This window comes from Jatropha curcas, chromosome 3 (assembly GCF_041381405.1).
Source record: "Jatropha curcas cultivar XTBG-Jc1 chromosome 3, XTBG_Jcur_1.0, whole genome shotgun sequence".
Taxonomy (NCBI): Eukaryota; Viridiplantae; Streptophyta; class Magnoliopsida; order Malpighiales; family Euphorbiaceae; genus Jatropha; species Jatropha curcas.
Window position 1 is genome coordinate 29,735,194 of NC_143153.1, and position 16,259 is coordinate 29,751,452.

General features: G+C 30.9%; 2 protein-coding genes across 3 annotated transcripts; both read right to left on the reverse strand.

The window, feature by feature from the left end:
- Positions 1-3,637: 3,637 nt before the first annotated feature.
- SHR (GRAS family transcription factor) lies at positions 3,638-5,659 on the reverse strand. Its single transcript, XM_012224021.4, has one exon. The coding sequence runs from the start codon at positions 5,352-5,354 to the stop codon at positions 3,861-3,863; it is 1,494 nt and encodes a 497-aa protein (XP_012079411.1). The 5' UTR covers positions 5,355-5,659; the 3' UTR covers positions 3,638-3,860.
- Positions 5,660-11,145: 5,486 nt separating this feature from the next.
- Positions 11,146-16,186, reverse strand: PUB49 (plant U-box 49). 2 transcript variants are annotated; one of them, XM_012224018.4, is made up of 11 exons: positions 15,913-16,186; positions 15,726-15,788; positions 15,536-15,639; positions 14,215-14,306; positions 14,040-14,129; positions 13,856-13,931; positions 13,382-13,755; positions 12,766-13,022; positions 12,373-12,661; positions 11,689-11,802; positions 11,146-11,569 (listed from the first exon to the last, which is right to left on the reverse strand). In XM_012224018.4, the coding sequence occupies exons 1-11, from the start codon at positions 16,038-16,040 to the stop codon at positions 11,360-11,362; spliced, it is 1,797 nt and encodes a 598-aa protein (XP_012079408.1). In that variant the 5' UTR covers positions 16,041-16,186; the 3' UTR covers positions 11,146-11,359. The 2 variants fall into 2 exon arrangements, with proteins under 2 accessions (XP_012079408.1, XP_020537253.1); XM_020681594.3 differs by having other exon boundaries at positions 11,651-11,802.
- Between the last annotated feature and the right edge of the window lie 73 nt (positions 16,187-16,259).

Sequence of the window (16,259 nt, forward strand, 5' to 3'; positions counted from 1 at the left end):
TTTGTGCTAAAATATAAATTGTTTTAGGGTGAGTATTTTGTTTCACAGTATAAGATGTTTCAAGTATTTTAAAGAACAATTTTTTTTTTCAATTTTACTTTTTAAAATATAAATTGTTTTAGGGTGAGTATTTTGTTTCAAAATATAAGACGCTTCGAGTATTTAAAGAACAATTTTTTTTTTCAATTTTATTTTTTATCTGTAGTAGATATAATAACTATCTTCATAAGTTACCATTATTTTTTAAAATCATCTTTGATTTTATTGTAATTTAACAATTAATTACTTTTTTAATTCTCATGTAAAAACTTTAAGCAATTTTTATATTGTGGAGGGAGGAAGTAACTTTTGCACCAAATTCAAAATATAAAATTTGAAGTTAACAATCATTTTATTTTATTTTTTTGAAATTATAATCTTTTTTACTTCTAAAATAAAAAAATTTAAAATCAGAAATGGAAAAAGCTAAAACAATTGCAAAAGTCGAAAAACAATTCATTTTTGTTGTAATTTTCTTCATCTTTTAGGACACGATTGATTTTTTTCCTGTTTCTATTTTTATTATTTGAAAACATTGTAACTTGGACATTTTAACACGTTTTTTACATTAACCTTTGGAGTATTGAAAAAAAAAAAAAAAAAAAAAAACAGAATGAAGCTTAGATTTATTATCCAGTTATACGTGTACTTACTGTTAAATTATATTTTGTTATGTAGAAATTTTAATAGGTCCTTTTTGTTCACCAAAAGAGATAAATTGAAAATAAATTTAAAGAAACTAATTAAAAAAAACATCATTAAAAAAAACAACGAAAACTAGTTAATTGATTGAAAACCTATCTTTCATTATCACGGAAAAAAAAATGTTGGATAAAATAAGAAACAGATACCATTTTCTTTGGCCAAACGTTGCATTTCACCAAAAGAGTTGGTCCCCATTCCTTCCCCCCATCAAAACGTTGATGACTCCTCACTTTAATTCTTTTAAAACACCTATTAATATTACAAAATTAAAGAGTTTGACAACAAGCTTTCCTGCTTCTTATTTTATTTTAGGATTCCTTCTCTCTTAATCAGAGGTCTGGAATTCGAGCCCCAATGTGAAGTTTTTTTAAATATTCGAGAAGAAACGTTTTGTCTCCTTTGCAGGCCTATCCAGCACAAATCTGGATTAAAAACAAATTGTAATGAAGATTTTTTTCTTTTTTACATGAAAGTACTTATCAACAAGAAAGGTTGAATACTTTCTTCTCAATTTTAAAGAATTATAACATCTAAAATTTAGGGATTTAAGTTTTATATATTTAAATATATGTGTTCAAATTAATAAATTTATTTTTCTACTTAATTCTCCATTAAAATACCAAATCGAGAAAATGACTTGGGTGTAGTATTTAAATAAAATTATTCTAATAATGATGACTTCAGATTTTAAATTTCAATGACACGCATACTCGAATTTACAATCTCCAACATAGTTAAAATCACTCTGTTGCTTTTTGGTATTTGAGTCTAGATTCTATAATTTATAAAGGAAAGAATAAATAAGTTATAAAAGCTTCTGTTAAAATATTTTAGAAATTATTTTATGTATTATGTGAAGCTTATGCATTCATATTTATAAAATTGGATTATTCAAAGAATAATAGCAATAGAGGAAACAATTATTAAATGTATATAGATGGTTAAAAGTTAAAACTTGCATTCTATTTATGCATCAGCTTAATGAAATTCATGTGTTAAAGATTTTAGTTCAACATGAAAGCTTTTCCTTTATTTCAATTTATTTATTTGCTCTTAACTATGTTCTTAATTATCACTAAAATGATAATATAATATAATTTTAAAAATTAAAAATAAAGTAGTTAATTATAATAAAAAAATAGGGATAAAATTATTATTTTTTCATTATTTTACGAGAGAATATTCTAGTACTAATTAATCTTTAATTTTTAAAAATATCATTTTAATTTTCGCTAATTAAAAAAAGAATAATATATATTGTATTAGCGATAAAACTTATTTTACACGAAAACTTAAATTATCTATACAATATCCCGAATTAATATGCTCTTGATTTACATCCAACTCAATATGAATAACTTAAGTAAAAAAAATCGGGTGAAGACATTTATAAAACTATACAAATATACAATGGTAACAGCATAAACTAAGAAATGGAAGTACAGGTAGAAAGTAATCATATTGATAAATAATTAGTAATTTATATTTTATATATAATATATAAAAAATGAAATGGCACTTTTTAAAAGATGTATCTTTAATTAACAGCTTTGATCAACTTGTTTTTGACCTGCCCCATGAAGAATTGGTCCCATTGGAAAAGATACATTACAGAGACAGCTAGCTGGTCATGGTCAATTGTAGAAAAAGAAGCTAAAGCTTTAAGCTAAAGAAGAAGAAGAAAGTATGGGCCAAATTAAAAAATAATAAATAAAAAAAAATTGTACCCAGTCTGCAAACATACGTAAAGAAAAAGATATGTAAATAATTTAATAAAAAAAGCTTTAAAATAATTAAATTAAAAAATTAAAAAGAAAAAAGTTGGCAGTGTGCAATGGGGAAGGAGGAGGAGGCAAGTCTCATCAAAAGATTAAGATGTAAACCCTAAAAAGAAGTTCCATTATAATTCTCCTTCTTCTTTTTTTTTTTTTTTTTTTTTAAAAAAAAGATTTATTTCAAGAGTATTTTTGGTCACTTATGGTGTTGGTGGTAGGGGCCATTTTTTATTTATTTATTTATTTTTATTTTCTGTTTGTTTAAAGCTTTTTAACTATTAAAGATGAATTATAGGTTTAAAAAAAAAAGGAAAAGGAAAAAAAAAAAAAAAAAAAAGACCATATCAAAGCATCATGCTGGCCACTAATGACCAAACACCTTTTTACGAGATTCTCCAAACATGCCCTAACCCAGTTGCCGTCCTAAGATTCTAAGGACCCAATTTAGATAACGACTTTTTTGTAATATATTTTGTAATTTTATTATTTAAGATTATTGTTAATTAAAAATTAATCCTCAATTTAATTACACCTATCGGCTTATATCACCAAATTAATACCAACCCCATTCATATTTGTACTTATGCAAAGAAATTAAAATTTAATTAGCTAACACCAACCATTTTAGTTAAGAAAATACTATATCTCATGGCTTCTATTACCTGCTTTTTGTCTTAATCATTCTCTTAATGCTAGGTTACAATTAGACTTAATGGAGCAGGCTACTAAGGGTCAAAGTTGGAATATTATAATAATTACACATTTTTCTTGTTACGAACATTCCGATAATATCTATATTTCTTAATTAGATAGCTTTTCAATTAATAATATAATATCTTAATCACCCTATAAAATAATGTTTCATTCCCAACTTGACCAACCAATTCAATCAATCCCTTTTTGGCTTAATTGTTACCGATTCAATTCAATAAATGTTTAATTTATTGTTGAAAAAAATATTAAGTACATTACGCGAAATGAAAAATTAATAAAATTATAATATTTCTATGAAATATTAAAATTTTAATACGATGTTTTTATCTTATAGTTATAAAGAGAGCTCATAATTAATCTATTTTCATAAAATAAAAATAATCACAAAAAAATTGAACAAAATATTAATGAAAATTAATTTACTTGGATATTCATTCCTATTCAAGTCAAAACAATCACTTAGCTTTTTTCCCCTCCCTATCATCATGCACCTCTCACCCCCAACAAAGACATACCAGCACGTGCCAAAAAAACACATCACACGTGCCGATCACTACAGCAAACTTTGATTTTAAAAAAAGAAAAATATAAAAAAATAAATTCAAAAGAAAAAACATCACCAATCAATCAAGGCCTCCACGCACTAGCCCACACTACCGGTTGATCCTTCCAGCATAGGAATATTCCGGCGTCGTTACACTGTGTCATTGACCAACCTTCTTTATACCTTCGCAACAGAGCGCGTACATCATCACATACTTCATCACTAAACGAAACAGGACTAAACCCACATGCATGCAAGCGTGAAGACCAGCGCGTGGCCGTTTCACGCCGTTCAATTGAATCGGACGGTGCACATGCAACCAAGTCAACTATAGCACGTCCAGCAACTCTCTCTAACATCAACCTTTCATTACTTGTTCTTGAAAAAGTTTCTTCTAATGACTCAAAATAAACCCTAAACCATCTTAAACATTCTTGAAAACCCCTTACAAACTCTAATCCATCAATACCCACATCAAGATCAGCTTCTTCTTCAACAATAGTAATAATTCTTGGTTGTAATCTTCTAAAACTTGATATGATATAATCTCTACGGTTACCAACTGAAGTAACTGAATGTAAAGACCCTACACAGTTTATAGCTAAAGCTTCATCTTCTTTAATATCCAATTCCGATAAATTTAGGTCACATAAATCGCCAAAATGGTGTATGAAATTAAATTTAAATGGGACACCCATTAATCTTGCAAATTTTTCCATTCTATTTCCAATTTCTTTCATTACCTTCTGGACAGAAGCTAAGCCACCATTACCACCACCACCGCCTGCCGCGCCAGTTTTGGTTGCGACTATGGTTGTTAGCCTTAAATGTGGTGTTTCATCAGTGCGAGTTGCTAGGGCTTCTAGCAACGTAGGCCATTGAGTGCAATAAGTGTTACTAATATCAATAATATGCAATTTACTTTCTCCTTCCAAAGCTTCCATAAGTGCACCATTACAAGAAACGTGACCGAAAGTAGTCCAAGGACTCACCTCTTGATATTTCAATACCATTTTTCTCGTAGACTCAAAAGAGCATGTTTTATCCGATGCAGAAGCTAGAGTACGGTAACATCTTTCGCCAGAGTCAGTCATCCGGCTAAACAAAGCTTGAAGAAAATAAGAAGCAAGTTTTGAATCAATATCTCCATAAGGTGAGCCAAGTTCATTAAGCATCCACATAAGTTGTTGAACGCGCGCGCTATTCTTATCCGCTATGGCACGAGCAGTTTCGAGGAGAACATCGGATGCCCACTTGCCGGAAAATTCAAAGTTGAGATCATGAGAAGGGGAGAAAGAGAAATCCGGCGATTCGAGGGGTTGAGTTGTAGGAGTAGGAGTAGGAGTAGGAGTAGGAGTAGGATGGTGTTGATGGTGATAAGGAAAGTAGTGTCTAGAAGAAGAAGAAGAGAAGTCTTCTTCATCCATGAAAAAGTTGAAGCATTCTTCGTCTTCTTGTTGGTAGTGATGATGGGTATTCTGTCTAGAGGATCTAGAGCTGCTAGAAGTTCTGCTAGTAGAGTTATTGAACGATTGATCAGATTGTTGAAGACTAACTAGTCTAAACAAGGTATCCATAACAATTTAATAGCAAAGAAAGAAAAGAACCACATCAATAGATATATACCTTGGATTCTTGAGAACCCTTTTTTTGTTAGAGGAGAAGTTGTAGAGGTAGAAGAAGGGGAATGTTTGTGTTTTTAAAAGTGGCTAATTGTGGGGATGAAGAAAAGAATGAAAAAAGAGAGAAGGATAGGATCTTGATGAATCTTTAATTTGGGTTTGTTTCTTTTAATAGTTTTGCTTAAGATATATAATTAGAGGAAGAGAGAAAGATAGAGGAATCCAAGCATGTATAAATATGCTTTTCTTTTGCAGCAATCGATGAAATTGGAGTATGACTTGGTTTTCTTTCCTAGCTCATATCTTTTTTTAAAATATATATATATATATATATAACTAATAAAAAACCGTTAATATTTAATATGTGTGGTTGACTGAACGGAAGTGAATTACATTTTACTTGTATAGTTAGAATTTAAATTTCTATAACAATTGTTAGAAGGATTTTAATTGAATATTACTAAATGTGAATTAATTAGTCAATCTACATACGCACATAAAAAGTGAAATCACTCTTCATAAAATAATTAGAGTTTTTTTTATCATAATATATTTATAATTTGAAAAGAATTTATTTACAGCGGTATATAAGAACATTTATACACCAAATCAATTAAAATAAATTTTCGGTTGAAATATCCATTCACTAGGAAACAAGAGGATAATTAAGATATGCACAATTTTTAAAAATCTTTTCACATATTGGGTTTGTGTGTGGGTGGACCATGCATGGTGAAAGCAAATTTTATCCTAATAGTTTAATAGTTGAATATTATTTCATTTTGTTATTTAATTAAAATTTCAATTTATTTGTACACCAGATTATAGCTTAATAGTAAGTTTATATACTGTCGGACAATAGATCTAGGTTTAAACTTTCTCCTCCCCAATAATAAAGAAAAAAATTCAAATTAATTGAACCTTTTTAGTGTTAAACCTTAGTTAAGGTTGGAATTCAATTAAGCAATTACTTACTTTTTTTTAATTACTTAAATTCTAGATAAATTTTAAATTGATCAGTTGTAATTGAGATGTAATTTTCGCATTTTAATTGACATAATTCTCTCAATGAAATCATAAAAAAAGAAAAAGAAAAAGAAAAAAAAAAGAAAGCTAAAACCTTGCAAGTAGAAGTCCTATTCTGACAAAAGATGAAGGAAGAAAATAAAGGTAACAAGGTCAAGATCAGCATATAGACATAGTTAGTGGATTAGCTTTATATATATATATAAATGAAAGAGAAAGAGAAAGAGAAAGAGAAAGAGAGATAAGTTATAGTGGGAGCAGGCGTGCCATATGGGTTTTGGAGAGAGAGAAGAGTAAAAGCTGCCGGCGTGCATCATCATCATCAAACCCACCAATACAACACAGCACATATCTTATTGCCTCCTAATCCCTCTCCAAACACTGCCAAAATTCCCTCCCCACCACTTTCTTTTTCTTTCTTTTCCTTTCTTTTTTTACTATATAACACATAAAACATTTCATACAATACTTAATACCCTATTCCACTAATACCAATATGTACTCTTCCCAAATATCTAGGGCATGCTTTGCTTCCTCTCTTTCTTTCTTTCTTTCTTTCTTTCACCTTTTCTTTTCTTTTCTTTTCTTTTCTTTTCTTTTTCCCACATCATCATCTATATACTATATAGAATACACATTACCCACAAGTTATATACGCCATTGCTCAAGATTCATGCATGGTCCTACTGTAGCTAATCTCTTGTCAGAAACCTTATATATGACTCGAGAGGTTGAGGATGTCCTATATATATATCCCCTCGTTTTTAAGTCAATCTTCATACCCCAAATTTGATTGTTTCATAATAATTATGATTCTTGACCTTTTATTGTCTCTACCTCGTTGTCCTCAACTACTTCAACCTTATTTCTCTCTACAAATTATATCCTTCTGTGTATATATATATTTTTGCTATTGCCCTATACATAGCTAGGAGGCACAAACATAGTATTTTGTTTTCCAGAGTCAGCTTATATAAACTCATCAAAATGTTTCGATTTAATGGTTTAGGATAACTATATTTATATTTTTTGGGGGGCTTTTGTTTTTTTATTTATTATTTTATACTTCTTACTTTCACTTGATTGAGTTTTAAATTCAAATTTTTATGATTTTAGAACCGCCTGTAACAATCAAATGTGATCGTCGGTGATTTTTATGTGTATGTAAATTATGCATGTATAGCCAGTAAAATTAATCCTAACTAGGTATATATACATGCATTATTTCGATCGTATCGAAATAGGTACATAAACATTTTTTTGTCTGTATACGTATTTTTACGCTTGAGCTAAGAATGGTATAAGGGTGTATATATAATTATTTAATTGATGGTATTTGATTATGTTTTCCTTGGTTTTCTTCAACAATCATTAGTAAAACTCCATGTGTGTGGATTCTTTGTCTTTTGCAGCTGCAAATTTTCTTGGGAACCATCATTTGCTTGCAGAAGCAACTATATATATGGGACATTACCCAACTTCCTATGTTACCTGTCCAATGGCACCAACGGTCGCGGAATGTGGAACGGTAAAAGGGTATTTTGGTAATTAAAACATCCAATTGTTACTATTTTTGTACTGTAAAGATTTCTGCTTGGATATACTAAATTTATACACAGTTGCATGCGGAGCTAAAAATATTCTTTTTACTGCAACCTTTCATTAAATAAACTTTGATATACCTTGAAATGAGATTTAGTTCTATGGATAAAGAAAATTACTTGTAATTTACCGATAACAATCAAATTAAATATACATATATTTTAAAATATATAAATAATAATGGTAGCAGTAATATTATTAATATTAATATTAGTATTTTACCCTTTCTATTGGTAAACAAAATCTAGAAAAAAAATTTTAACTATTCAGATTCCATAAATAATTTTTGAACTATGAATAAATTTGAAAAATTAGATATACACTGTTTAAAGGAGTGAAATGAAAAATTATAAATTTTTATGTAATTATTTTTGTAGATATATAATATTTAAATTATTAGATAAAGTTATAAATTTTTTTTTTTTTGATATTTTACCTAATAAAAATTGAGATCAAATCTCAAAATCATCCCATATAGTATACTTTTACTAGTTTGAATGGGCATCTCTTTATTTGAAAAAAAAAATTCTTTAAATATGAGCAGACAAAGATAATTGTCTAGACCTAATGTAGATATAAATTTTCCTTAAGGATTTTAATTTATAAAAATTTTATGACAACTTATAAATATGATTATGTTTATAAAATTTTCCAACTCCATAATATATATATTTTTCTATAATTAGAGGCCCAATGAACCATAATAACATTGTGGGCCACACAACCGCCCACTCTCTATATTTTCTACAAAACGTAAGAAGACTAATCAGACAAAATCTGATTAACACTCTATAATAATTCTGAGATTATATATATGATAAGAAGCCATAATAGAATGTAATCAATTGTATTTTAAAAATAATTAATTAACCATTAATTAATTAATATATAAGCAAATGAGATAAGACAATATATGGAGGCTTAATTCAAGGGGTATAATTTATATACTGAATTTATTATTAATTGTATGTTCTAATAATAGTATTCTAATTGATAAAATAAAAAGAAAGAAGGGAATAAATGAAACGTCATTGCCTCAATTATAATATAAAGGGACCGATCAACAATAGCATTTTTAATGAACTGTTATATTTTGAAACCTGAAATTGTTACTATTAATATCAGAGATGAAAAAAATATCATAAGGGTAAACCGGAAAAGAATAACTCATGTGGGAGAAAAAATCAGAGAAAATGGGAAAAATAAACCGGAATAAGTTTTTTCTGATGTGGCATGATGCCATTAGAGCATCAGTCACAAACTTAAAGGTCCCAGTGGAGTGAAATGGTCCCATCTCTCCCTTTCAAAAGCCATTATCATTGCAACTAATTCTCCTTACTTGTTCTTTTCCTAAAACAATATTATCTGATGATGCTAATTTGAAGTTGTTAACCAAAACTGTTTTATTAATTAATGGTTAGAGGATGAATTTGCATTGCGTGATTAGAGAGCTCTAGCTATTTAATTAATTATTAAATAAAAATTTAATTATTATTAATTTAATTAAATAGAGCAGCGAGGGAAGCATGGAAGAAGGTAATAATTATTATTTAATAAGTCTAAACAACCTTCTTTAATTTGTTAATTCTGGCATTACTATGTCGCTTTCAGGTTTACTGCCCAACACTTTGGGCTGAAAAAAGGAAAAGGAAAAGGAAAAACATAAATTGCGATGGGAAGCAAGAATTTTCTGTCTGTCTTTCTGATGTTAGTTTAACCTTTTGCTTTCATGTTGACAAAATGATTATTTATTTATTTATTTTATATATATAGCATTTATTATTTTATATTATTTATTACAAAAAAAAATTCAAAACATTTATATAACTAATCTGATATTATTTTTATGCTAAGTTTTCACTTTTTCTTGTTTTCTTTTTATTAATATAAGTTTATTTTAAAAAATTGCATTTCAAAAATTTTTATTTTGAAATTTGTTATATACTTTTTTTTCTTTGAGATTGTAAGTTGAAACTCAATTATTATTACGAAATATTTATTTTCCACATAAATGGATAATATCTAATTAACTTAACCATTTATTGCGTTATTATTTCTTATATGTGCAACAAGAGAAAGTGAATACTAATAAAAACTGAATTAAATCGATAACAATAAGAAAATTTTATTGTGAAAGATATAATTTCTTGTTATATAATTCTAATAGTGATTTTATTTTTATACTAAAAGCATATTGTTATACGAGATTTTATATTTTTATTATTTTACATTAGATCAAACGAGTCACATCTCGAGTTGAGTGAATCATGATTCAAGTGTAGGTCGTTCTAAATTAAATAATAATCTGAATAGTTTGCTGATTATAGAAATCAAGTTGCATTCTCTAGCAATATAAAAAAAAAAAAAAAAAAAGAAACAATTAACATACGAATTACAAATACATGCAATCACTTTTTTTAAGATACTCATAGTCAATTTATGCATTAATTGAAACTTCTTTTTAGAGGCATTTTCATGTTTGTCCGTAAACTCAAGATTTACCTTGTAAGTGCTAATATTAAAAATTAAGCCCTAATTAACAAAATTAGGAGCAACTTCATTCTGCTAATTAAACAATTTTTAATTCATAGATCCATATAAAATTATGTACAATGAGCAAATTATGGCATCGTATTTATTCAAATGGATGAATGATTTGAAAATTTTAAATGAGCCATTTTAACTCCACATTTTAGCAAATTTCATAAATATCAAAAACCCTGGATCCAAACATGGCTTTAAAAAATTAAAAAAAAAAAAAAAAAAAAAAAAAAAAAAAAAAAAAAAAAAAAAAAAAAAAAAAAAACCAAGATATATATTTGGGGAAGAAAGTCAAAAATCCTTTTGCAATGCCCCAAAAATAGAGGTGAAAAATAAGTTGCCAAAGTTATAATTAGCAAGCAACAGCTGAGACTGGGGCCTCAGAAGGAAACTGCTCACAAAAACCATGAAGATGGTCCTATATATCCATCATGAGATTATGACAATTCGCCATCAAATTAATGATACCAACATGTTAAAGGCTGCAGTAGAAAGGGAGTTGGAATCCTCATTTCACCTTTTGCACATGCTCACTCTTTTGAGTGTGTGTGTGTGTGTGAGAAGCCACTCTTTGGACTGGACAAAGACTACTTGTTATCTCAAATTATTTCTGACTAATAAATACATCTTTTACAATTCAGTGTAATGTGAAATGCTCTCTTTAACTGTATCCATTTGATTTTTCATTACCTCAAAAGAATATATGTTACATTACTGGTTAGACTGCAGCCTACACCAGTTCCTTGTTTTCAACCAACTCATCAAGTATTGCACAACATTTGGGGGAATCCTTACCAACTAGAGAAGTCTTTGAACTCTGCTTTTGAAACTCCTACTTTCCTTTTCTTTGTCATGGCCATTGTTGATAAATTGGCATCCGAGACAGCAGATTCGGGCTGAGAATTTCTTGCTTTCAAGTATTTTCCAACCCCGCCACCACCCATGGTTCCAGATTCTGTTGTTCCTGTGCCTGGATTGCTATACCATGACCCCACCTTGTCCTGAAATGTTAATAAAGAAGTAAAAGTCTTGTTAATATGCAAGGAAAATCCAAAATTCAAAATCAGTAAACAGAAAATTACAAGACGATAATCTGCACCAATTGGGTCCAAAAACTAACATTTTCTTCATCAACAGCGTCCTTTTCATCTTTGGCCTTCTCTTGTTCGTCTTCTTCATCAGGCTCCGCATATGGATTAACAAATACTGTTACACTATTGATCTTTATCTCTTCCTGAATGAGGGACCAAAGAACCAACACGCACATGAGGACCAAATTACAAGAAACTTAATATTCACTTTCTTAATGACCCTAACAATAAGCTAGTAAGCTATAAATTATGTTTAGTTTCTAATCCAACTTTTAGTTGTTGTGGATAGAGTTCCAGCAAATAGTTACTACAAGCATTTAACCACAAAATATGCAACAAGCACATTTTCTTGGTTGATAAGCCATGTGCAAATTTATGTGTATCTTGTGAACATCCAACTACAAAGCCAAATGCACCCATAACTTATTATTAAACAGATGTGAACTTTCCATATATCAGATGCTGCGTAATCATGTGTGTGAGCCAGAAAATGTGATGCCCAGCTCTTCAATGTGTGTAAACTATAAAGTCATTTTGAGATTTGAAGAACGTAAGTGCAAATATTAAACTTAAGTTACATTGACTCTCTACACTAGAAGTATATAATAGTTGCCATCTGATGTGTTAGCTACCATTCGCTAATGATACAATCATGTCAATACTTTAAGGAACTCATAGATAAATTCTCAGAAGAGAAGGACCAGATAACTAACCAGAGGATGGTCATTATCGTCCACAGGAACCTTTTCCATTGCTGACAATGTAGTCAAGCCACCAACAACCCCACCAAAAACTGTATGTTTAAAGTTTAAATGATTGGCAGACTTGTAGAGGATGAAGAACTGAGAACCATTGGTGTGAGGCCCACTGTTGGCCATACTAACAACCCCTCTTCCAGAATGTAGCAACTTGGAGTTCAGCTCATCTTTGAAAGGTTTCCCCCATATAGATTCGCCTCCTCTCCCAGTCCCGGTAGGATCACCACCTTGAATCATAAAATTCCTACGTAAATACTTTCGTCAATATCCATGTTCAGCTTGTTCCAGTCCAGATAACCAAGAAACTAAGAAAATAACAAAAAGTCAACATAGAAATGGTTCATATACCGAATGCTTCTATGAAAAGCAACTCCATTATAGTAGCCTTTCTCACAAAGGGTGATGAAGTTCTCACACGTCCTTGGAGTTATATCACAGTGCAATTCAATGTTCAAATCACCATGTGTCGTGTGCAACTGAACATAACCTTTCTTCTTTGGATTTTTCTCAACTTTAATATATTCAAACTCATTTTTTGTGACAGGATCAAAAGAGGTAGAAGTGAAGGATCGAGAAGCAGCACCAGTAGTGTAACGGCTTTTCACCTGAAACAAAATGGGCACAGAATATTCCAGCCTTTCATACCTTTACATGTTAAGCATAAGGCACAGTAACATTTAGAACATCTAACTGAAAAATAAAAATAATCATTACTTGAATTATCACTTTAAAAGGCAAGTTTATATCAACACATTTAGATAATCTACACCATAAAATTGGCATAAACAACAGTTCAAGAAATTAGAACAGCTCAGTCAGCTTTATCACAACATAAAAGACAATTGGGTCAACAAACGAAGAGCAAAAAGGCATATTGAATATACAATTCAAAGTATATCATCTGTTTTGGTCTCTACTGTATAATGTTATGACTAAGGAAAGATCAAAAAAGGGACAAACTAACCATTTTGGCATTCACAGGTGCCCTTTCACCAGCCATGTGCATGGCTATTCGAGCAGCAGTTTTATCACCTGATGCAGCTTTAGCTGCAGCAGCACTTCTTCCATGTACTGCAGCAGATGCAGCATCTACAATACTATAAGCCTGTGGGGGTTTAGACTCTCCATTTGAATCTGATTTGGAATCCTCCTTAATTCGCGACCTTGCAGCCAAAATGGCAGCAAGTGCAGCAGCCCGTTCCTTCTGTGCCTTGTTGCCGCCTCCACCATGAAGTGCAGTTTCCCTTCCTTTCTCAGTTCCAAGCTCCTCCAGCATCTGCTTGATATCTCCAGATATATTAATGTTATAAGTTGGATCTGAACTCATTTTCTTCAGCTCTGGAAGAAGGAAATGCAAGGTCATGATCATATTAATTTTTATTTTTGAGAAAAGAAAAATCTAGATTTGACCCAATTGGTGGTGATAAATTTTGCTTACCTTCATCATCAATTTTCAGCCCCTTCTTAACATGGTCAAAATCCAGAGTGACCTTACTGTCAAGGACATTAGGATTCTGCAAGGCAAACCACAGAGATAAGAATACATCATGCACTCGCGTGGGAGAAACTGCCAGCATATTTTAGCATAGTAAATAGAATGCATCTTGGAAAGCTATTAAAACCTGAATTGTTATCAAGTCTTCCTTAGTGAATGGCTCATCAGTGAGCAGCTCCTTCCAATTCTTGGTCTTGATGTTTAACTCTTTAATTGCCTACAAGGTAAAAAGCTAACAAATAAAGACTTGTACCAAAAATATGGGTTGAAGTACTGATGTTAATAATTCATATGCAACAAACCTCATAACAGAATACGTTCCCTGTAGTCTTCACAGCAACTATATGTGTAAATTCAGTAAAAACTTTGTTTAATACGGGGCAATGATACTCTCCTGCAGACAAAATACGTAGACTAACATGAATAAGACATAAATTTAAATTAAAGGTGAATGACAATACAGAAAAGAATGAGTTGGCATCTCCATACAGGGCATGAAACAAGAAAAATTATTGCATTGATCATCCACATGGCTACACCGAGAGGATTACAAGTGTTTTAGGAACACCGTTCGTGAGGAAAACTATCCCAAAAACAAAGTAATAGGGAAGAACTCTACTGGCAATAATAGTAGCAGCAGTATTTATTTATACATTTACTGTTGATACATATGACCTACAAGGGAACATCTATTACTCTTCTATTTAAATATACAACAACAATCGAGCTCAATCCAAGAGTAGTAATTTTATCTTCTGCTCCAGTGAAATTATTTCCACAGTTCACGGTAGTTCCAAGCAACCAAAATTTAACAAGGTAGCCAGTTCTTCAAGATAACCCTAAAAGGACTAGCTGTAGCTGGGAGTCTCGGCTCTCCATACTCAACTGGGTGCAGATGAGATGGGCCTCATAAATCCTCGATCCTAAAAGTCACTATCTTGGGGTACTAGATATTTTCATAGTTTCATCTTTTCTTTTCCCTTCATAGCTTTGAAATTATCAAAGAAACTAAACTAACTCTCCTTGTCAGTTCACCATTGTCTTTAGAAAGCAAAATGAAAGGAGAAACAGACGTCATACATGATGCTAATATCAAAACTGATAGGGTTGGTCAAAGCAAAAGCACTCACCGAAGGCCAATCTACATGTGGTTTTTCAGGTCCAAACTCTAATAGACGAATGGTACTGCCCCAAGGCATGGCAAAAAAACTAGAATTTTATGATCTAGTAGCTAATAAAAAAAAAGAAAAGAAAAACCAGTGAAGCAACAATAACCAACTCCATGAAAAAAAAAATCAATAATGGGATGGCTTCAAGAAATTGATCTACTGCCCACTGTGAAAATTTCAACTAACGTGGAGTGAATTCTTCCCATGAAACTGCAGTATTCTCTATATTCATCACATAAGTACTCCTCATTTCTCACTTCCCTGACTTAAATAGGGGATAAGGTTGAAGGCTATGGATTCTGTTTAAAACCGAAATTCAATCTTTCTAATTTTCATACTTGAATACATCATTCACTACACGCCACAATTCAAACTGATAAACTGAATATAAGAAAGCAGCAAAAAGTTATAATAATAATAATACTAATAATAATAATAATAATGATAAAAGAACCTTCAGAATTCTTGTGAAAAGTAATTGGGATAAGATCCTCCTGCTTGAGCGGAGCTCCAGTAACTGGATGCTTCCCATACTTCCTTATGTAAGGAGTAATATGCCTGTATATAAAATTTATATAACCAACATCAGAGTTTCTCAACAACTTTAACGCGAAACTATAAAATAAGATAATAGAGATACAAACATTATATCGAAGACGCTTCCATCTGTGGTGCACACTGGAAACTCAAATGGTGTAAATGTGAGACTGCAAGAAAATTAACAAGCACATATGAAGAAACCATACAAAGAAATATGCAAATAATTACTATATAGTAAAAAAGAAGGGAAAAAAAAACATTACAAAGAATGTGGAGGGCAAGCATACATACGCGCAGCAATAGAAGGGGAGGCGCTTGAAAGGAGTATGGACCTCTTTAGATTTGGCGCCACCCCATTCGGTGGCCCATTCTGTTTTTGTTATGAACATTCGATCTTTGCTGTGTTGCTTCTTCCCCATCTCTTCTGTTAGCTATCGATGGCGATTTCGAGAAATAAGGGTTTTACGGCTATCTATATCTCAGCTCCCTAAATCAAAGACCGCAAAGCTCAAGCTACGCCTTCTGCTCTCTGCTTCTCCGACTTTTATGTCACAGGAGAGAGAGGAAGGGAGAGGTTGCTTTTTTATTTTATTGTTTGAAAGGTTCTAAGACGGTGAGGTTCGCCGACTGCAGCGTTG

What these genes read in the sequence shown, in the direction of transcription:
- PUB49 (XM_012224018.4), bottom strand. Translation starts at nt 16,040, where the DNA reads ATGGGGAAGAAGCAACACAGCAAAGATCGAATGTTCATAACAAAAACA. An exon ending in GGAAGCGTCTTCGATATAAT is followed by an intron (nt 15,640 to 15,725) that starts GTTTGTATCTCT and finishes TTTTATATACAG; the next exon opens with GCATATTACTCCTTACATAA. An exon ending in CACCTGTGAATGCCAAAATG is followed by an intron (nt 13,023 to 13,381) that starts GTTAGTTTGTCC and finishes ATTTTGTTTCAG; the next exon opens with GTGAAAAGCCGTTACACTAC.
- SHR (XM_012224021.4), bottom strand. Translation starts at nt 5,354, where the DNA reads ATGGATACCTTGTTTAGACTAGTTAGTCTTCAACAATCTGATCAATCG.